Here is a 23,214-nt window from a genome sequence, read left to right as displayed (position 1 = left end):
GCCACAATCTGAACTCATGCACTGGGCCTGAGCTGTTCTGTTTCCTGGCTCCACAGATGAGAAAGTCTGCTTTTTCCTTTCACAACCTGAACCACAGCATGCAGCTCTTAGCTGCTAAATTTGGGTTGTAATTTCAATTCAAAGCCCCAGTTTCAAAGACTTTGGAACAGTTTGGAGCTGGTGGTTGCTCTGGGACTGTTTCCAGTGTTACTGGAAGCGTATGAAGGGCCTGTTTGTTGGTTGTGGTGTTAAGTTTGGTTTGTAAATTACTCTGAGGTACAGAGATTCACTAAGTCTGTTTCTGTTGCTGTGGCTCAGTAGAACGGCAAAAAAAAAAAAAAAAAAAGCTGCTGTTGGGGACAGCTTGAAAAGAAAGAAGAGGCTATTTCTTTTCCCTTGCCTTTCTGACTGTGCTTCTTCCTGTCCCAAAACTGGCGCCTCAAAGGCCCGATCCTTGCAACTGTAATGGAAACATTTCAGTTAACTGGACCACAACTAATACTGCACACGGAATCTCTCCTAACCCTAAATGGTAACAACCACGTATTTTTCATTCACTTTTCTTCCATCACCTGCCCAAGGACATGGATCTGTAACAACCTCCTCTATATCAAAGTTATCAAAGTTCCATATGATCAAAGGGCATGGAGAGAGTGCTTCTGCCAGAGAAGGACCTTTCTGTGGGACTCAGTGAAACTCCCTCAGCTGGGCTGCCCAAAGAGATTAGTAGCACCATCCAACCAGCATAGTTATCTCTGTCAGAATACTTTTTTCTTTTTTTTTGGCTATCAGAGGAATGAAGAGGGCCTGTCCTGAACAGCTGGCTTACTGTCAGGCTTCCAAACAGTCCCTCATGAACAAGATGTGAACAGAAGTGAACGTGGCAGTGGAGGAGGGAAAGACTTCCTTGATTTCTAGGAGGGGCAGAGGTGAGGGGAGATATGTTTATTGCTGTGGCTGTACAGAATGTGTATAGTTTTACTTTCTTTAATTAAGAGTTCAAGAAGAGAATGTATTTATGAAGGCAATCCTTCCAATTACAAAATTGATACTCTAAGAAATTATTTAGAAGTCATTTACTGATATGTCAGTCAAAAAGTCCTGGCTTGCAATTGCTTTAGGAGTGAGGCATGAGTTTCAAGGATATAATCAAATGTAGTATTATATTATTCTGGTATCTGTCAAGCTATTCAGTGGCAGAGAACGAATGATTCAAGCAGGTGTGGACTACAACCATCGCTGTCTGAATGCTTGTAGTTAATTTTTGAAGAAGGAATTTGCCTCTGATAGTCACAGGTAGCTGAGTGTCAGGTCTTGCAACAGGAATAACCCATCCTGAGTACATGAGAGCACGTCTAGTTGCAGTGTCACCACCTACCTGGTTTTTCTTTGCAAGCAAACTTTCTGCCCATAGTTCAAGAAGACCAAAGTAGCAGTCTGTAGAGAAAAAGGATGCAGAGCAAAGACAGATGACAACAGTAAAAAAGCAGCAAGTAATGCACATGTAGCAACATTAGAGATATGCCTTTTGACTCACACATAACTCAGCCTCCAGGAATTTGACTGTACAGAGATGTTATTTGCCAATGTAAAAAAAATAAAATAAAAAAATTACCAGTAAATAATAAAAAATTGTTGTTGTATGAGAACTTGGGGATGTTAGTGTAGGCCTGGATGCATGGGTGTGGGAGGGAAACAGGGCCCCACTGCTGCTCCTGAGAGGGTGGGACCGAGTCTACTTCAAGGCATGGTCTGGCTGGGGATGCCAGCCACTGGCTGCTGGTCCAGGCTGCACCAAGAGAATGGGCTGACAGGAATTCAAAGGGTATTGGGTGTGTCAAAAGAGCAATTCCTTTTAATCAGTTATATCTAATGAACGATAACAATGTTTTTAGTAGCAGGAGCTGCACCCTGGAAGCTGATATTGGGGCTCTGGAGGCCTGCGTGTATTTCGAACGCGTTTAGTCTTAGAGATTTTGTCCGAGTGTGCCTGGAGCAAGAGCGGTGGCCGATCTCCTCTCCCTGTTTGCTCAGCCCACGACGTGCCAGGTGGGCACAGCTGCACGAGCCGCAGCAGGGGCAGGCCATGTGGCTGGATGCTGGCGCCAGCTGGGGTGCCACCGGCAGCAGGGGAGCTGCTGGGGCTGGCTGCCTGGGCTGCTGCTGAAGCAGGAGGGCAGCCAGCGCGTCCCTGCTGCTGAGCAGAGCCACCTGCTCCACGCGCCCTGACCCCTCGTCAGCAGTGGTTTTCTGATCAGCACAGCAGCTGGATCGCAGCCCTTTTGCTGCCCCTGGTAATTTGCCGCCCTGGGTAATCATCTGTTTTTAAAATAAGGTGAAGTCTGTTGTCTGGCTGAAAAGTTGTAAGTACTGTGCATAGTATATGCTTAGTTTATGCCTAATGATTCTGAAATGAAAAATGCTTCATCTGCCAGTGCTCTACAGTGCTGCTGCCTAGACTGGAAAGGTAATGAAGATTGCTTCATTAGTACTAGAGACTGAAGTCTCCAGCTACGCAATGCAGGGATGTTTTGAAACAGGAACTAGCAAGTATGAGTACAACTTGACTGTATGGTTATATATATAGGTACGTACAGTCACAGAGGATGAATTGCCTTTATCTGATTGTCTAACGTATTCCTACCGCCAGTGCAGGAATATAAGATGAGAGTATTCATGTGTCTGAGTGACCACACAAAAAACGCCAGGATTGTGTCAGACCAGAAGGAAGGCAGGTGCTTTTAGCCCAGAGGGCAATGAACCCCTGCAATGAATTACCTGGTGGTGTGTTAGTTTTGCCATGACCTTAAATCCTGACATGAAGACTGGATGCCCTTTTAAATTACATATAGCTCAAAGTTTGGGCTCAATGCAGAATTTATTGTCTTGGCTGTAGGGGTTTTATGCTGTAGAAGATCAGAAGGCCGTATCATCTTTTCTTCTTTTTTTACATGTTCACACTGTCTGAAGTTTAAGCCCTATTAATGACCTCATCTGGAAGGTTTTGCACATTGAATGTACAGATGCAGCTTTCATGTCCATTTGATGAATCCGATGGAGCTCTTTTAGGACAGTCTTCCACCCCTCAGAGTGCACACGGCTTCCTTAATATTTGTTCTTTAAATACAGTCTAAGTATACGTGCAGATGTTTATTTTGCCACGTCATATCGGTGTCTTTCTGAAATGTTTTAATTATTTTGAAAGACTTCTGCAAACTGAAAATAACCCTCTGCTTCCCACCGCCATCAGTCCCCCATTAAATCCTTGCTCTTGTATTAGACATTGATTTTTTTTCCTCTTCCTCTACTTTAAGAGGAGTGGAATGTCATCTCTAGATTATTTCGCTGTGCATCATAATGAGGCTAAAACGGGGATGGGGCACAGTCCAAAATCCAGCAGCAAGCCTTACTCATGCGCTGCCGTTCTCGCTCACGTGGGTGCCGATCCCTTAAGGAGTGCCACACGCGGGTGGGCCCCACCGAAGGCACTGGGGCTCCACACAGGCTCAGGCCTGCGTTTGCATTGGGAGATATTTCTGTCTGAGTCAGGGGAATAGTAACACCCACAGACTCAGCCCTAGGCTCTGGCAGATTTAGCTCTCAGCAGATGTAGCTATGAATTCATTTAGCCTCATCAGTGGCTGAAGCTAATGCACAGACTTTAAACTGGTGCGAGTGAGGCACTCTCACGTGGCCTGCTGAGCCACCCCTGCTCCAAGGGAACGAACTTCCAGCAGAAGGACGCATAGGCAGCTGGGCGTGGTAATACCCTAACCAGCCACAGCTAAAGCCATCAGGGTCCTGAGCTGCATGGCTATGCATGTATTTATGTTTTCATAGTCACTGGTTGGGATAACCCTCCTTGGAACTGTTAACAATCCTAACTCTTTCTTTCAGATGGCTGCCAGAGATAGTTAAGCACATGTCCCCGTCCAAAGCAAAGGTACATGACATTTCACAAAAGAATTTGAACTATTTAGGTGCAAGGCCAAAGTATTATTTGATTAAAGCATGGGGGTGGAGAAACCAGGAGGAGCATGGGAACAGACTGACCAGAAAGTGAGAGACAGACCAAATTGGATAGCAGAAGCCAGAGAAAACTAGACAATAAGTTCGGGAATGTTAGCTGAAGGAATATTGAATTATTTGACCCTATATGTTTCCAGAAAACAAATACTTATTTTGTAAATAAGACTGAATTCTACCACCAGTCCTAACAGAATCAAACTACAAGCACCCAGATTTTGAGGTAGTCTTTCAGGTGAAAAGTGAAACAGAATGGTTTTGTTGCCATGATTTAGTGATGGTACCTTATTTATAGCAAGCAAACCAAGAGAGAATTATGCAGTTCATTACACGCTTGTGACAATAAAACCTTTATGTCTTGCACATATGTTACAGAGAACCTGTTTTAGAAACACTTCGAGGCTAAAAATAAATTACATTGGATTTGTTTAATATAGCTTCCAGAGCCATGTGCACTAGATACCATAAGACCAACCAAACGGGGCTTGGAGAGAGAAACCAGTATATTTAAAACAGCTAAAAATGACTCAAATGGCCTTGTGAGATATAAAAATGTTTCCAGAATTAAGTCTGGCATTGTGGGACCTTCTATGGGTAGAAGTAAGTATACGTGTGTAAACATAGATACAAAACGAGTATATCCTATAAATGGCTACTTACATATGACAGAAACAGATATGTCTTCACACAATTCCCTCTGCATGAAAAATTGAGTGTTTATAGCAGCTACTCTGTCTTAATTAACTGGTATATATCAATATACACTTAATGAGTAACACTAAATAGCTACATATTTTTCTGCTGCCAGCATGATTTTTCTTTTCTGCTGTTTACTGATTCTTTATGAGTCAAAAATAATTAATTAAAATAATGTGCTTTCTTGTATGTCATTAATAATTCCATCTCTGCTCGTGGATATATTTGTTTGGTCCGTGTATCTCAGAGTAGTCCAGCCCTATCCCATTGCATTCCATGCTTCAGCCCCTGGGTCTCATGTAGTAGATATAGCTATGAGCTATAAGATGTTAAGATGTTAAACTGTTCCTTGTCTGAAGCTATTCTGCATATATGTATATGTACATACATATATATTTAGATCTATAAACACATACAAACACTCTCATCTGTATAGGGAGAGTTAACCTAATTTTTAAAGCACATAGAAGTGGAAATCTACAAGCCCTTCTGGTTTTCATTATAAGCGCTTAAAACTGATTAAACCAAAAGCTGACCTTATTTTTATTCTTTTCCTTAAATTAGTGCACATGCAATGGTGAAAGTACATCCCTGCTTGAAGATTTTGAGAACATCTTGAGAAGTAACGGGTATAAAACTCATTTTGCTCTTCTGACGTCATTGACATATTTCTATATGCTAACAAGAACTCCTATCTCTAAGAGAAGCTCCCTTTCCTATTTCCTGCTGGTTATAATAATAATCCTGCTGTTGTTGCCTCTGATGCCACGCCATTCCCTATTTCTGGTTAGAAGTTATAAGTGAAATTGTCACTAAGTAGCTGTGGTTTTCCAGGTTTATCCTTGGAAGGTAGGTGAATAATTAAAACCAAAACACTGCTTTTCCTAGGAGAGGGGGAGTATATGACTACCCACACAGGACTAGGTGCAAATCACAGGATGTAGCCTCAAAACAGAAGATAGCAGTGTACTGTGTAAGTACATGAGAAGACCCTCAGCAGCCTGACCAATGCTCTCTCCTATTTTACAGAGTTGCACATGGGAATTGTGGGTCTGTGTTTCTTTTTGTTTGTTCTCTTCTGTTTGGACCATGCGAAACCTTCTAGTCATGGAAAGAATATAAAACATAAAGTTTAAACTTTGTCCAGAAATGTCACAGCCTCTAAAAATTAAAAGACGGGTTTAGGAAGTTCAGTCTATGATGAAATGACTTAGTCAAGTACGTGGTATAGGAAATAATGTCCTGGGCATAATGCCTTGCTGAAAGCAGAGGGGTTTAGTAATACCAGGATACACAAAGAGAGGTTAGCAGATGTCTTGGTTGAAGTTTTTCAAGACAGACTGGTTAGTAAGCAGACAAGCTCAGTGTCCCTGGGGCGGAGAACACCTGTGCTGCTCTTGGGGAAAAAAATAGTGACATCCATTTCTATTTCTAGATTTGCTGGTTGTGTATGAGACACTTGTTAAGGAAGAAATGAGCATGGGTGGTTATTTGAACTGCAGGGGTCAGAACTCAAAGGAGTTTTTTATACAAAAACATCCACAGAGCGAGGAAAGAAGAGGGCTGAGTTTGTTCATCAAGGAATAGTAGAGCTCTCAGTTTTTCCTCCCCCAGTGGTTATTGGGTGGAGGGCCCAAGGAGTGCCTGTTTGGTGAGTCTGCTTGCAAATTCGTAGCTGCAGGGAAGCCAGAAGTCAGTAAAGACATCAGAATCTTGTTAGCCTGGTTTCTACTGGTTTGAAATGCCAGGCAAGTTTGGAGTGCTGCTCTCCTAGGCTATCCTTGTCAACTGCATCAAGCTAAATGCAAACCTGATGTAAACTGATACTATTCTTACAGCCTGCTACACTGATTCTACAAACTTTTAGCACTCAGGAAAAATATTTCACAGAATCACAGAATCACAGAATTTCTAGGTTGGAAGAGACCTCAAGATCATTGAGTCCAACCTCTGACCTAACACTAACAGTCCCCACTAAACCATTTGATAGGCAACTCTGAAAATTGTGCAGCAAACAGCATCAGTAATGCAAACTTCTCCAGAATTGTTCTTTTTAGCCACAAAGGATAGACTCCGGTGGGAAAGGAGGTTTGCAGGACTGCTGCTCCCACTGCAGAGCAGTCTCTTTCTGTTCCAGGACTGGGGTACCAGTTTGGGGCTTTGGCAGTCACATCCAGAAACCCCCATGCTTGCCTCCATTTTGCCTGCTACAGCACTAGACAGTATTGCACTCTAGAAAAACAGGCACCCATGCAGTGCTGTTTGGCTGCAGGAACTCTTCATTTTTTGTCAGACAAGTGACACTCTCCTCAATCATGATTATGTAGCTCAATTTAGGTAGTGGAAGTGCTGTATAAGATCTGCAAAGCTTTTCCTTTCAGATCTTTCCCACTAACAGCAGTTGTTTCATTCCTCTTTCTCCCCAATTTTTAAGCACAGAAAGAGCAAGGCTGGGATGAGGATAGGAAGTCTCATGCCTGTGGCACTGAATTGGCTCCTGTGAGAGCAGACTTCATTTCTCAGCTCTGCTGCAGTTCCCTGAGCAATCTTGAACAAGTCAGGGATTTTCCTTGGTCTTAGATCCCCTTCTCTAGAGTAGGAGTGGTATACTGTGGTATATAAGTACTCCTATATTTTTCCCACGGTCTTTTTTCTTGGGAGCTACTTGAGCAGGAATTTAGTACAACAGAATGAAATAAAGAGAGCCTTATGGGTTCAAAAGAGGTCTGGACAATACTGTAGTAGTAATAATAATAATAATAATAATAATAATAATAATAATAATAATAATAATAATAGGTATGACCTGTTTGGGTATTCTCTCTTTTTGTTTGTTTGTTTTGTTTTATTCATTTGCTATTTCCTATATTTTTAACCCCAAGTGAAAAGCAGACATTTTGTCTAGATTCCTATTTCCTCAGTGTTACTGTGATTCTCCCTAAATTTTAGTTGTGCTGGCTGCAGTTCATTCTAAGAAGGGGTCATTGTTTCAGGAATTGCCCCCTTCTGGAATAGCAAAGTCCAATTTTTGCAGATTAAGCTAGACCTGTTTTTTCATAGACATCTGATGGTTTTGGCTGGGAAAGAGAAGGCAGAGAGGTGCCAAAGTTTCTAGATTGCTTTAGGTTTCACTGAAGCTAGTCCATTTTTCTTATTTTAGATCTAATGGGGGTGCTTCCATGGGGTGCTACTTGGAAACAAAAAATGTTGCCTCCAGGCACTATTGTGGTAAAGACGGTGATATAATTTCCTATGGAAATCATATGACAAGCTACTTCCAAAAGTAGAGTTTTAGTAAAAATTCCAGGCATTGGCCACAGATAATGGTAATTATATAGTTAAAGCATTTTACATTGTCTTGCAAATATCCTCTCCAAATTACAGAAGCGTGGGACAATGTGTTCTTTGTCTCTAGGCTCTTCTTTTCTGTCAATTACTATGTTGTTTCACGCATGCTCTTATAGTTACAGTTGGTCTCGTAAGTAAGTGGATTGGATTTATCAGTCCATGTTGGAGTTTGGGTACAGTGAGACCTGAATAAAAGTTCTGTCCATCTCATAAAGTGAATGTCAGCCAATTAGTCCTTTTTGCAAGTTCAGTGAAACCTTTTAAGATTTTTTTTTTTAATTTGTTTTGGTGCAATTTCCTACTTTCAGCTAAGTCTGGAACTGGCAGACCTAATATAACGGCTGAATCTGTCAATAGGTTAATATCTCAAGAGCTAGGTTGTTCTTATGAGATTTGAGTCCTTGTTTACTTTGTGCATTTAAAAATATACATAAATGCTGGGATAGAGTTCACAGCTCTAGTGGACTCACAGTAATTGGTCTCCTGAGAATGAAAGAAAAGATCAGCTAAGGGAAAAGATCAGCCTGGCATTAGGAGGAAAACAGGCTGTTTTTCATATTTCCTGTCTTTATTTTATTTATTTTTTAAAGCAAGATCACACATAAAAATATGCCAGGAAAAATCACAACTTGTCCTGCCCCTGGAAAAAGACACACAGTTTGGTTGATTGGTTTGGGGGATGTTTGCCGCTTAGTTTGTCACATTAATGCCTGTTTTGTGCAGCCTCAGTCTCCTCTGGCTAGGCTTCCTCCCTGTGGTGGTTTTTATGCCTCTCAAGCTGTGCCAGTGGTGTCTGTCCTTTCCACCAGCCAGTATTTCAACTGTGTCCTGGCTGTGCCCTGTCTGGGTTGCCCAGGACCCCTTCAGGATGACTTTGCTGGTAGAGCAAAGCTGGTTCTTTTTCAGGCACTGTATTTGTGCCTTTGTTTGAGGTTTGTCTGAGGTTTCTTCCTCAGACTGTTCCTCTTCCAGCATCCCCCAGAATAGGATTTTACTCACCTGACTGTCAGGGGCTGAACCGGTGCCTCATTTGCCATCAGGATTAGGTCTGTCCAACAAATCTGGACTAAACTCCCACAAACTGTTAGAAATTTGCAATTCAGTTCTGAATCCTGATCAGGTGTGTCCTACTGAAGATCGCTGTCCTTCAGTCCTTGTACCTTCTGTCAGTTCTGCTTGAAAGTAAAGTTTCCCTCAGACTTTGTTTGCTCAGTTTCCAGAGTCACAGCAAACACAATTTAAAGGAACAGCTTTCCCTTTATCTAGGTTAGTACAAACACCCTCTGAATGTCCTTTGCACCACTTGTGCCAAAGGTTTAATGACAGGGCTTTGTTAAACCTCCCATATAAATCTTTAACAGCTGGGTGAAACCTTGGTCCAAATCTGCAAACTCAAATAAGTGGAAACAGTAAATGGTATTTGCTTACACTTTTCAGGCCCACTGGCTGAGCTACTGCTCTTGCTTTACATTATTTACGGGCATATGAGATGCAAAGGCCTCAATGTTTACGACTATTTTTAGGTTGCCTTTTTTTTATTTTCATGCGTGTTCACATACCTGGGCATTGGGATGGATATAGCAGAGCCAGCCTGGTTTAATTTTAAGGCTTCTTGTATCTGTTCATCCAAAAGCATTATAATTTTCTCCCATGAAATACTTTGATTTTGTGTTCAGGTTGTGCTTACATTTGCTGCTCTTTCAGGTGGGCTTGCTTTCTACTGTCTGAATATCCTTCTGTGAACAGCTTAGGGTCCGATGCCTCAAAGGAATACAGATAAACCTGCACACCTATGCAGTGTTATACTTGGGTAAAACATTTTCCTTCATCCTTGGATAACTAAGCCTGTAGAATGAATGACTGACACAAAGCACCATAGTGCCTGCTGAAGTTGATGCTAGTCTTTCCCATGACTTTTTTCTTTTTGAAGGTCACTAAACTTACCAACTGCCTCATCTCCAAATGCTTTAATTGGTCATAGAATCACCCCAGTCCTTTTAAAATAGGTTGTATTTTTCCCACGCCCAATCTACTCTGTAGAAATCCAAATGTGTATTCAGTAAAGCTCTGCTCCATCTGCGGTCAGTCATCATAGCCTCATGGTCACCAGTGTCACTATCCCTTTATACCAGCTGAAGGCCTGACCTGGGCACAGAGAGCTGTCAGCAATGAATCCTGTAATGATTAATCAAGGTCACTGTCAGACCTGCGCACTCCTGCTCTGTGAGCTAGTGGGCCACAGGCATGAGGGATGTTCTGGAATTTGGGTTCCCCTATCACAAGAGTCGCTTCAGGGTGAAACTTGCTAGCCTTGTGCTTCAGACTTGTTTATCTGAGTGTCCCCAGAGCTGGCAGGGTACATGAGGCAAGGGATTCCAGTTTTATTGCATTTTTCAATCATTAAGTTCCTCCAGTTCTCCTGGAGTAACTCCTTATCAACTTTGCTATTTTGAGGACTAAATAAATCATGTTTCTACAGCCTCCTTTCTATATGTGAATCTTAGCACCTCTCTTTTTGCTTTTCATGGATCTTCATCTTATTACAAAAATAATATATCTACTTTTTCCATTCCAAATAGAATGGGTGGGGTGAAAAAACGGTGTAATGTGTATCACAGGTAGGCTAGGCTGTTCATGGGGCAGTGTCTTCCACAGGGGACAAAGGCTGCACTGTGACAAATGCAGAATTCACCATTTAGTGCCAGAAGGCATACCGGCCCATTTTAGAGTGATGGTGTTGCCCTTTGGGTAGAGAGAGTAGAGCTTTTTTTCACCCAAGTCTCTCCATGAGGAGCAGAAATCATTTTTAAGAGCTAGGCTATTATTTACTGGGAAAGTAAACAGTGAGAGCACAATCCTTTGCTTACTCTTGATAGAAATCAAAGGTAACATAACAGGAGTCACTGGAGAGTAAAATGATACAAACCCAAAGAGTACCTGCTCCTCATACCTGTTGCTCTCACAACTGATAAGGATAGCGAGGCAGTGGCTTTGAATATGCGCAGCGGCTCATTTCTGTAATGAGGTGGAATTGAAAAAAAGCACAGAACAAAACAGGCAGATGTTCCCTTGTCCAAAGAATCCTCTTTTCCAAAGATTTCTGCTATTAGCACTTGTGTGAGTTACATTTGTTATTATTAATTTGACCTTTTCTTGTTTTATTTTGATTTGTTTTTCCTGACAGCACAGAGTGTCATTCAGTCATCAGATCCATAGGACTTACATTCTGCACAAACGATACCATACTCCCTAATGTCTGGAGGGCAGCCCATAGGATTTCAACTAAAAATTTGCAAAGCTGTGTAATTGCTCTCTCATATGGCCTACCTCCATATAAGACATCTTGATTTTAACTTTAGCTGACTGATGACAGCTGCTACACTCTGTAGCTTAGCCATAAATACTGAATTACCTGTGCCAGGCTTGCCTTTCTAGTAGTTTAACAAACCAATGGATTCAGGTTTAAATATTTTGCAAGGGAAATACACACTGATAGTTTTTGATGGACTAGGTGTCACTCTCATTACATGTAGCATCTCTTGTTTTCTTATTTATTTGTTTTCACATATGCTCAGCAGTACTAGCATATGAAATATGAATTCTTAGCCTTCCCTTGCAGCTATTGCTATATCTTTCCTGTGAGGTGGCACCTGAAATTGAGCTTGGTTGTCCAAATGCAAATGCTCCATTGTTCAGTATTCTCTCATTACATTATCTTCTGCATTATTTTTATATCCTCTTATTAATGCACCCACACACCCCATTTGCATTTTTTAACCTTTTTTAAAACATTTTCATTACAACAATCAGATGTAATGGCAATGAAGTAAGTTGGGAATAATAGAAGTGACGAGTTTGATTCTCCCTAGACCTATACTCATTTTAAACTTCATTGTGCCACTGGTTTTGATTTACCCCAGAAGGAAGCAGGGGGATCAAACCCAGCACATCTACACAGAGAAAACCACGTTTTGTAGTCAGCAAGGAATGGTTTTATAAAATAGTTCCAGCACACAACATGCTGTTTGGTGAAAGCACTGCTGTCAAGAAGGAAGGTGGCCTTTTTGCAGAGGACTGCAGTGCGGGCTGGGGTCTGAGAGCAGCGCTGGGGGCCTGGATGCTGTCTGCAAGCACGGGGTGCCCACCTGCTGGCTGTGTGGTTGCCCTGCATGGGCACTGGGATTCATCTCACAACAGGACTAAGCTTGCATTTTTTGCCTGGGGAGTGGTTTTTAGCCTTTCCAGGCTGTTACCCTCTGAACAGCCACGTCTGCTACCTGCCCTGGGGAGTGGGTACCCTGACTGTCTGTTTCTGCCAGGGGAGATGGGGCTCTTGCTTTGGGAGGGAGGGTAAGGACATGCGGGGACAGGGAGCTGGGTGACAGGAGGTGGCAAGGGCACAGCCACCCTGCCACGCACGTGCTGCCAGCGTAGAGCAGGGAACCACTGGCACCACAACACTCACTATGAGCCACGCTCGGGACTTCCCACCCTGAGAAGAGATGGACAGCCAGTTTTAAGCTGCGGCCAGGCAAAGTGAGTTCTGTGAAACAAACAAGCATTCATGGTCTGGCTGGCTGCAGAAGCTGTGCGTGACTCAGAGCACCACCTGAGCAACACTGCTGTTAGCCAGGGAGCAGAGAAAAGGTGAAGAAATCCACAAAGCAATCATTCATGTCTCACTCTGGCAGGCAGTGTCTTAGCAGCGTCTTTGGTGTCTTTCTTCCTTTCTTAATTGTTTCTGCTTAGCTTGACTCTGGATTTTCTCCAGGACTCACTGGTAGAAGTTAACATCTCGTGGATATCAATGCCATTGTCTGGAGGGGTTTTTCCTTGCATTGACTATTGTGTGATTCCAGATATAACAGCAAGATACAAATGCCCTCAGGCTTCTTTTGTGTCTCTGTTAAGGCAATACTTTACTTGCCCAGTTAAGGCAAGGTTCATAAATATGGGGTGTGGTTTTACAATACAGCTAATTTGATCTAATGGCCAGCTGCCAGAGAGGTGAATCTATGCCTCCTGTCAACAGCTTCGTACTCCTCCTCCCTCCCCTGCTGCTTGTCTGACTCCTGCTGACGTAGTCCAGGACAGTGACCCAGCAGAAAGCTGTTCACTTTTTTTTTTTTTTTTCTTTTTTTTTTTTTTCTGGATTAGTTTTCTGTCAGACTGTCATCCTCTGATGGCTTGCCAAGGTAAGATGAGCATCAGTGCTGGCACAAGAAGGGATGCAGGGTTGCTTAAGAGAGAGGGAAGATGGTAATACAGAAGCATTTAATTAAATTGCTTGGTCGTAAATCAACACCTTAGCAACTCTCTATTTGGCTTGCACAGATCAAAACCACAACTGCTGTCAAGTGGGTAGACTTTGCTTCCTCCTTTTTCTATACTAGCAAGATCTATTTGCAGGATTATTATTATTATTTTCCCAATAATCTCAGAGCCAAGAAGTGTTAATGGCAGCAATGGAAACACAGCAGAGAAAACATAAAGGAAGAGAAACAGCCAGGAATGGGAAAGGTGAGGCAAGGCTGTCTCTGACAGCAGCAGCACCACATTACATCAGTAGCACAAGGTAGTCACGAAGTCAATTTGCTTGGCTGCTCCCAGCAGTAGCAGCTGCAGGTGCTGCCCTTAAGCTCGGCAGGCCGCACCTGGGAGAAGGGATGGTGCTGTCCTCTTCTCCCTCAGCCTCCCACCACGTGTTGGGACCCTATTCTCATACTTGCCCCTCCTTTCTTCTGCTTGATTGTGCCTATTGATTCATTGACTGCAGCTGCTGGTGTGAAGTTTGGCTGCTGGGAGCTGCATCCGTAGACAGTAGCATGCTCCTGTACTGCTGCCTGGGTGCCCCTGTGTAAGCCCATCCCTTCATCCAGAAACTGCACGCTGATGGATGCCAGGTGGGTAGAGCCAGCAGAGGGATGTGTCAGCTTGTCACAGCACCCTCACTCCATGGTTATAACCATTTTCTGGAGGTCTTGTGGCAAACTTTCATGGAGCTCCAGAGCACTCTGAGAGGAAGTGCTAGGAGGCAGCGTGCTGGGACTGGAGGAACTTTCCCCTCCTCAGCACAAGGGGACAAGAAGAGCAGGAAAGGACAGGCAGGAGTGAACTGCATAACCATTACCAACAACAGCTATTCCGTAGTCCTGTCAATCCATGCAGATAGAAATAAGTCATTTAATTACTACAGTCATTTAAAAATCTTTCCCTCGCATTTGTCCAGCTCAGATGGAACCTCCCCTTGTATGCAAAACAGGTTTGCCATTTAAATATTGGCTTGTGTATACATGCCAGCTGCTAGCTCTTCCTGGGGGATCCGAGACAGCTGACATCGCTGCCAATATAAATAATTTTGCAGGTTGGAGACTAGTTGGTAGGAGTGTGGTGAACCTCCCTTTTATCGTATCCAATAAGAGTGCTTTTTTCCTTTACTTTTGACGTGACTTCCAGGAGGCACAGAGTGAAAGAGGTATTTCATTTTTTATTTTTTTTTTCCTCTCCATATCAGTGGGTATTGCTGGGAGCTAAAAAGCTAAATACTACGTTTTTTTTTTTGTTCAGGTTGGAGTACGGTCTATGTAGTCCTCCACCAATCATATGCTATGTAAAATAATGCTGTTTCATGTAATTCCTCTGTACTGCTCAGAAAACCTGTGTCTTAAAGCACAGGAGCTTCTGCCAGGCTGAACCACAACGTTTTGAAAGCAGAACTTGACCCATTGTTTAGGAAAGCAATGACTGAGGAGGCTGAAAATCCCCTTGTAGGTGTGGTATGAAGTCTTTACCACAAGAAAAACTTTGCTTCTAGTGTAGTTAAAAAGTTTAATCCAGCTGGCAGCTGGATTAAAGTAATTCCAGCTTTGTGCCTTTTCAGTTTTGAATTTTGAATGTTTTAAACAGTCATGCGTTTAAAGTTTATTGCTTGACAGGTGTCACTGATAGCTCTACTTTCTGACCTTGCACTGAGGCTGGTTTATTTATTGGTGCTGCCCGGCTTGTTAAGGAATCCCATGCTCTAGATTTAGTGTAGGATGTGCTCTAGGGGCTTGAGAAGGCTGGAATAGCTCTCTGGCGCTGGTTTTCAGCGGAAATAGGTACAGGCACTCTGTTTAGCTAGGAGGGAAGGCTTGCACATAGAAATACGCTGTGTAGCAAGCATTTTAGAAGCAAACTGGATCTCCTATTTCTTAGCCCTGTACAACTGGAACATGGCTTCTCCTGGCCCCTTTCTGTGCAGTATTCTAATGGAAGCGTCATCTTTTTTTAAATGAAACACTGTGTGTGTGTATATATATATATATATATATTTCATAATAGTGCTCAGCTGACTTCTATAAGCTTGGAACACGCTGCAAGCCCAGCTCTGATGTTGAGCAGAGAAGGACAGATTCCTGTGCTTGTACTGAAAAGCAGAATTTTAGTTGGCTTTTGAACTTGACTTTCTCAGGTTCTTTTGTTTGTGTTCCTTGCCCCCTTTTCCCCAAACCTCCCTGGCTAGGTTTGGTTGGTTGGTTGGGATCTATCTACATTCCTCCAGGAACAAACTGACTCCTGCACAGAGCAGCAGGGCACCCTGATGGGGATCAGGAGATAGAGTTCAGTTTATTACCTTATTTCTGCTGCTTTGTTTTTAAAGACCTACTGCCTTTTCATCGTGGATCTGAACTTGTTAACGACAGTTTTTTGTAGTAGCTGAGGTCAGTGGAAATGTTATCCTTTTTAGTCACTCTTCTTGGAGAGGGTTAAAATAAATAAGCATGGAAGGAATTACTCTCTTCTGTATTTAAAAAGAACAAAACAACAAAAAACAAGCAAAACAAACTAAACAGCAAACCATGTAAGCTGCCTTGAAGGAGAGAAGTGGAAGGAACAAATACCTGATCTTGGTGCTTGACAGAACCTATCCCTTACTGCAGCTTGGGTTCCTTCTTCCAGCTTCCTCCTTCTTCCACCATGCTTTTCTTTCTCTCTGCACAGTTCTGCTTGGAAGCAGGGTACTGGATCTCAGGGCAGCAACTTCCCCAGTGCACTGGAGAGGAATTGCAAGTAAATGGCAATAATCCCTGAACAGAATGTTTCTCAAGGGTAAGCCTGGGAAGTAAATTCAGAACTCCAGTAGATACCAAGAAACAGGAGGCAATACTGGTTTAATGGCTGCATGACAAATTTGCCTTCTCCCCATTAGTTTCTCTGTCATCCGCAAAGAGGTTATCAGTGACCTCTTAGGAAATAAATTACTGTGTCAACTCCACTTCTCCTTCCATGCCCATTTACCTCACAAAAGTACAGCTAACTTTTCTCCCAAGGTAATCAAATTGATACAAGTCTGAGCAATTACTTGCAAGTTGTGTGCAGCTCTCCAGTCTCCTGCTTGTAGTTCAGGCCTCTGTTCCTAGAAGGTTGGTGTGGTTTTCTTTTCCCCTTCCAGATATAGCTCTTGGTCTGTCAAAAGACACTGCTGTGGTCTACAAACTTTGTCTTGACAGTGTCCTTATATCAATGCTGGCTGCAATGCTACCACTTTCTTCTTCCTTGCAGGCCAGCCAGTGTTATTTCAGTAGGAATAGGATAGCATCAGGGACACATGCATTCCTTGGCAATCTAATCCTGGAGAGGCTGGCGTGTCAGATTTGAATTCTTGCGGCGCTGCAGTGTGAGCTTTTGAACACTCCTCATGTGGCTGTTCTGTTCAAGATTTGCTGTTCTGTTGATGATTTGCTAATTTTACTTCTCTCTTATTTAGGATAGTGTAACCAGTGTTTTTACCTTTGAAAATGGGTAGAGGTCAAGAGAAAAATCAGTTCTTTTCAACTGGCTGGAGAATAACTAAAGCAGCCTTTTTTATTATTATTATTATTAAATAAATATTAAGAGCTTTAAGCTATTTAAAGATTCTGCATTTTTTATTTTGTGTGAAACTCAAGCTGCTGTGACTCAGTCTCTGCTTGAGGATCCACCGCAAAAGAAGATAGAAGAAGTTGAATACTGACTTTTAATTGTGTCTGAAAAAGGATGGAAGAGTTTCTCTGCAGGTGGATACAGTGTGTGTATGCATACAGGCATAATATGCACACTGTGTGTGGGGTATACACACACGTCCCTGTCTAGTCTGAACAGATGCCACTTGGTCCCAGAATTTTCCTCAGCTGTAGTGGGCGCTGTGTCCAACAGCTGTTCCCAGCCCTCGAACATCCCACCTTCCCTCACTCCCCATTTAGCACCAAGAGGAACAGAAGAGGGGAACAGAAGAGCATTGTGGCGTGCACACTGAGCATCCTGCAGAGGGGCCAAGAGCATGGGGAGAGATGCCTGTAGGGGACAGGATCATACAGGAGGGGCTAGGCTGCAGTGGGCTGTTCTGCTCCCACTGCCATGCTGCGGCACAGCCTCCGTGGCACTTGTCTTTCAGCTCTACCTCAGGGGTTCAAGGGGTGGCCCAAATCTTTCTCTTTTTTTTCTTTTCTTTTCTTTTTTTTTTTTTTTTTTTCTTTTCTCCCCCACACTCCCTTGCCGTTCCCTCAAGAAGGATTTCAGTATCGGGATGGCACCATGAGCAGGAATCTTAGGGAACCTGTGCTGCAGTAGACAGGCTGACTAATATCCCTTTAAATAATCTCCCTTTAAATAGTCTGGAAGTACTCTGGTGAGCTTCTGTTTCAGGAACCATGAGAACAGCCACGGCTGCAGTCTGTATAAATAGCCAGATCCATGCTGCTCTGTAGCGAACAACACAGTTATTTGTTCTAGGACAGTCTTCCTATTTTCTTCATGGCATTGCATGGAGAGCTGAGATCAAATCTGTGGTAATGTTTCTGTACAGAGGCTGCTCTGCTGCCTTTTCAGAGGCTGCTGCACTGGAAGTGGCAGTGAGGAGGGAGCAGCTACCCCTTGGAGATGGACTTCTCTCCCCTGTGGCTTTGCATCTGAGCAGCAATGGTGCTGGGGCTGGCTAGGGTCTGTACAGCTGGCTTTAGCTAAAAGAGTGCAGTTAGGACCCTCTGATCAGTGCTGTAAGCTTAAGAAATTCATGTGTATTCATAGCATCTGGAAGGTGAAAGCAAGGAGTAAATTGAATGCTCGCTGCCTAGCTGTGGATCTGGATAGAGCATAATGTGATGGTCCTGGCTGAGAACAAACTGCTTATCTGCATTGTCTGAACTCAGTAATCTGAACTGTAAAAGAAATTTGTTAATCAAGTCTGTGCTAGGCTAGCTAATTCTTTTTTCTTCTAAGATGGAAGAGCAAAAATTGATCTCCAGGTAGATATGTGCTTTCTGCAGCTGCTTAAGCAACCTTCAGTTTGTCTCCATCTGGTCCTGAATTATCAAGACAGCCTTCAAAAACATGAGGATCTGATACACAGCCAATAGCCACTATAGCACCTTCCTATTTATCTAAATCGTGGAGAATCCTCAACGCTCAAGACAGCATTGCAAGTCTTGCCTCAGCTGAGGTAGGAGGCATTTGAATTTCTTACTCATAGTGTATTGTCATCTTATCCTTGCCATCCTACCCACTCAATGCGTCAGAGATCTAAGGCCTGATTTTTTTTTTCTGAATTTTGTTTTTATTTTATTCCCCATCCCCCCAACATCTCTGCTGAGCTGAGGATATTCAGGCCTTCAGTTTCTGCTGCATTGTGTCAGCAGAGGTCCTTTTTTTTTTTTTTTTTTTTCTTCCCTCTTTCCCCTCCACTCTGCTCAGATGTAATTCCCCTGAGCCAGTGGGTTTTTGCCAGGGTAAATCAGTTATCAGGAGAGGCTTGGTGCAACAGGGCAGACAGATGAGTGGATCCAAGGGGAGGAAGAGAGACAATATGCAGACATGGCACAGACCAGGTCCATAGAGGCAGCTTCCCTAGTGTCTCCTCATGATTGCTTTCTTCCTTAATGTTGCTTTTAAGTCACTGTACAGATGCCAAGTGTCCCACCTGATGTGTTACCAGCTCCATATTGCTGATGACTTTATTTTCAAGTTCTTTGAGGCCCTTAGGAACATGTTCATGGCCCTGTAAGACCTCATGTCTGCTTCAGGCAAGCAGTGGCCTTTCCCCTTCCAATGAGAAACCTGCAGAACCCAGTATGTAAGTCTAATTCTCCTGCCTTGGGCCTCTCATGGTACGCTCAGATGTCTTAGATCCAGTTGGTTGACACCTTCCAGTTTCACCATTTAGACACCTTTTGGACTGTTCTTTCATCTTATGAGGGAGGATGTTCTCTTTTTCTTTTCTTCATGCTCAGTGCTTACCATCGTCAAATAGGGGCATGGCTGTGGCCATGGATTGCCTCACTGTGTTGTCATTATGGGGTTCAAAGTTCATATTTGGCAAAGCATAAGTTTTGTTTTGGGAATTGGAAACACCATCAGCAAAAATAGTAATGTTCTTCCGAGGCAAAATACTACAATGTTTGATTATCAACAATCTCCTGAATTTCAAAGCAACCCCCCAAAAATCCCAGCTTCTGAATTTCATTAAAAAGAAAAAACAAACTACAGACAGATTTTTAATTAACTGTATTTAGTGTACTTAACCCCAGGAAGATTAACCAGTCTGTTTCTGGGGTAGGTCTGGTCTGTGTGGCCAGCTACAATGCAACACGTGGATTCTGTTTAGAGGAGCACAAGAAAAAGACGAAAGTGAAAGCAGCAGAAGTTGCATTTAAGTGCATGTCAGGTCCCACTGAGCAGGGAGGGCAGAAAGCAGTGGAATCTGCTCCTGTCAAGCTTTGGTAGGCTAAGTGTGGGTTAAAATGCAGTGCATTTTGTCTTCTTTACCTAGTGTGATGGCTTCGTTTCCTGTCCTGAAGCAAGAGACGTTGTTCCGGAATGGTACATGGAGCTACCGAATTCCAGCCCTGCTCTACCTGCCGCGTTTCAGCATCATCCTGGCATTTGCTGAAGAACGAAACGATGTGGTAGATGAACATGCCAAGCTGATAGCGATGCGCAGAGGCATGTATGACCCATCCACGCACCATGTTCAGGTACCAGAGTGGGGAGGAAATGGAGAGACTGTCCAGCCATATTGCTGCCCTGTCCCAAATGAGTTGAATGGGTCTGCTTTCTCCACTGTAGCTAAACCACTTTTACTTCTCCCAGCTGTAAGAGACAAGCCCACCTTTCGGTAATGCATGTGTCTTTATGCCTGCTGGGATTCAACCCCATGACTGGGCAGTTGTTGAGGGACTAAAGTGGAGCGGGTACAGTAGATTTTCTGGGGATGACTCTGACCCATCTCTGCAGAAGCAGAGAGGGGCATGGGCAAAAGTCCTGTTGCAATAGTAAAGATGTGGAAAAGAGGCAGAAATGAGGAGTATCACAGGGATGGGGAGGAGTGAATTAGCAATCAGTGACTATTTTTTTAATTCATCTTTTTAAACTAATTCCTGGTTTAAAAAACAATTGAGAACAGCTAGTCTCCCCACGCAAAAGAGTGTCGTCTGGTTTGTCTGTGCCAGTGAATTGGCTACCTTATTAATCTACCAGTTATTACTAACAGTTATCTTGCTGGGTGACTGGGGGTGGTGGATACTCTATTTATAATCATTTCTTGCATTTGCAAATGCATTAATGTCTTCTTTGGGGGGGGGAAGTAATTTTTCTATTCCAATCCTTCACTGGTGACTGTCTTAGATTATAGACTCTTAAGAGCTGGAGTCTGCCTAGCAGAAGCAGCCTCTGAGTGCACCTGCAGTGTTGTACCATTCAGGTAACACCTTGTGTAACCCCTGTAATTCAGTTAAGTAGGGCTCAGTTGGTCATAAGCTCAGTAATTTGTGTTCACATGCTAGGGTTTCTTAAAATGGAAATATTAAATATTCTCCCCAAAAAGTTAATACTGGTTGAATAGACAAAGATAAGACATAAGCAAAAAGTGTAATCAGCAAGTCAGGGTAGAAAAGCTAATTAGTATAATCTTATTGGAAAACACTGCTTCTTTTACCAAAGCAATAACTCTATGTAGGAATAATTTTCTAATTTCCATGTTGGTGTTTGAAATGTGGTTGTATTATATGCTATTCATGTAAAGAAAGGTGGGGCTTGGAGGATTGGCATGCTTGTTCTGCAACCTATTTTCTGTGTGATGTTGGACAACTCGGTCCGAATTTCCGCACCAGGGTGTGTAACGCCATATGATCAGCTCCAGCAAGGTGTCTCACTGAAGGCTGCCACAGATCAAAATGGAGAAGCAGAAGTCTTAATGCAAATGGGTTTGTCAGCATCCAGTATACTTCAAAAGGATTCAGTTATTTACATGACTTCCTGAGAAGCACTGACAGAGTGCAGGGTCTACAAGCACATTTTAACCACATTTTATATGCCTGTGTCATATGTATATATAAATGCTTGTGAGAATTCCTTAAAATTCAGTTAGTGTAGTTTTTTTTAACAGTGTAGTCAGACACCAGCTGCATGGAGATGTGGAGTTATCAGCTCCTCAGTGAGCTGTAATTTAAACAGGACATAACCCACCTGTTCAATGAAGCGCATGAGCACTGCATCATCCAAATAAACTTTATTTTAATTTACATTTGGTGGTGCCGGTATGTTGGCTGCCTGTTTCTTGCTCTATCTGCAAACTTGCTCATCCTGTGCTGTTCTCAAACTCTTCTGTAACTTTTATCTGGGCATACTTGCACTGCAACCTGGATTTACCTGTAACAGTGTGTTTCATTCTTGTCTCCCTTCACACGGCCCTGGCAGTGGAGTAGCATGGAGACCATTGACAGTGCGCAGCTGAAAGATCACCGCTCTATGAATCCCTGTCCTGTTTATGATGAGGTCTCAGGGAAACTGATCCTGTTCTTCATAGCCGTCCCAGGAAAGATCTCTGAGCAGCACCAGCTCAGGACGAAGATCAACCTGGTGCGTCTCTGCTACATCACTAGCATGGACCAAGGACGCACCTGGAGCACTGCCCAGGATATCACCGAGGGTACCATTAGCTCCGAGTACAAGAACTGGGCCACTTTCGCAGTGGGGCCAGGCCACGGATTACAGCTGCTCAACGAGGCCCGGAGCCTTGTGATTCCTGCCTATGCCTATCGTATCCTTGACCCTAAGCAGCACCCCACCCCTCACGCCTTCTGCTTCATCAGCTCTGACCATGGGACGACATGGGAGATGGGGAACTTTGTGGGGAAGGAGAGCGCAGTGGAGTGCCAGGTAGCTGAGGTACACACCTGTGGCAGGAGGGTGCTCTACTGCAACGCAAGGAGCAGCACGGGAGCGAGAATCCAGGCCGTCAGCTACAACCACGGGGTGGACTTTGAGGGAGGCCAACGGGTTGAAATGCTTGTAGAGCCTCCCTTTGGATGTCATGGAAGTGTTACTGCCTTCCCACCTCCCCGTGATGCCAGGTGCCAAGATAGTTGGTTGCTCTACACTCATCCTACAGACCCAAAGGGTCGAAGAGATTTAGGAATTTACCTCAATAAAAGCCCTTTAAACCCAGAACAGTGGTCAAAACCAAGCATCCTCTTCAAGGGCTTATGTGCTTATTCAGATCTGCAGTACATGGGGGTTGGGCCAGATGGCTCACCCTTGTTCTCTTGCCTTTTTGAATATGGGACTCAACAGCAATGTGAAGAGATAATATTTGTAATGTTCACTCTGAAGCAAGCCTTCCCATCTGAGTGCTGAGTCTTGAGCCTTTTCAGCGGGATCCATCTAAAAACCACCTTTGCTGGTGCTTCTTTTCACTGTCACTTCTCATCTTTCAGCAAAAAGGTTTTTGTATTTTGTGCACCATTTGTTTGCCATTGGCTTGTACCATTTGTAGATTACAAAGTCTATTAAACATACTAAAACTAAACATATTTTGGTTTTGTTTTCCCTTGCCTGTTCTCCCACCTCAGTTTTCCCATTGGCTGCTATCTTAAACATCACATGCTCAAAGCAAGCATGACTTTTGCATGGGGTCTCTCGCCTTAAGGCCTCCAACAGTCTTGCCTAGGGATGTGCCTGCTGATGGCTCAGGGCCTGCCTTAGATTAGAGGGCAGCAGTGTTGTGCTGAGCTGTATTTAGTAAATTGTGGGGGAAGTACTGGAAAGGACATTGCCTTACTGCCTGTATCCGCTGTTATTTTCAGAAAGCTGTTTGGGCCCTGATTAGGTGTACTTCTTGCAGTCAGCGTC

At 43.4% G+C, this 23,214-nt stretch overlaps 2 protein-coding genes across 5 annotated transcripts in view; one reads left to right on the top strand and one right to left on the bottom strand.

The window, feature by feature from the left end:
* NGEF (neuronal guanine nucleotide exchange factor) overlaps window positions 1-16,517 on the bottom strand; it is a 57,371-nt gene extending 40,854 nt beyond the window's left edge. Inside the window, exons 1-3 of the mRNA XM_084292251.1 lie at window positions 16,415-16,517; window positions 15,954-16,105; window positions 1,379-1,437 (exon numbers count right to left, since the gene is read on the bottom strand). The gene's annotated coding sequence lies outside the window, so the exon portion shown is untranslated. The remainder of the gene's footprint in view (window positions 1-1,378; window positions 1,438-15,953; window positions 16,106-16,414) is intronic.
* Window positions 1-22,815, top strand: part of NEU2 (neuraminidase 2) — a 31,480-nt gene extending 8,665 nt beyond the window's left edge. For 2 of the 4 annotated variants that reach the window (XM_084292252.1, XM_084292255.1), the window contains exons 2-3: window positions 19,856-20,060; window positions 21,781-22,815. In XM_084292252.1, the coding sequence (XP_084148378.1) occupies window positions 19,856-20,060; window positions 21,781-22,719 (1,144 nt within the window). In that variant the 3' untranslated portion in view covers window positions 22,720-22,815. Of the gene's footprint in view, window positions 1-14,409; window positions 14,546-18,431; window positions 18,530-19,855; window positions 20,061-21,780 lie in introns of those variants that run through there. The other 2 variants (XM_084292253.1, XM_084292254.1) reach the window with 2 other exon arrangements.
* Window positions 22,816-23,214: the final 399 nt, after the last annotated feature.

The sequence above is a fragment of the Netta rufina genome (genome assembly GCF_964035555.1).
Source record: "Netta rufina genome assembly, chromosome: 9".
NCBI classification, from domain to species: Eukaryota; Metazoa; Chordata; class Aves; order Anseriformes; family Anatidae; genus Netta; species Netta rufina.
This window is presented reverse-complemented; position numbering and strand designations above follow the sequence as displayed.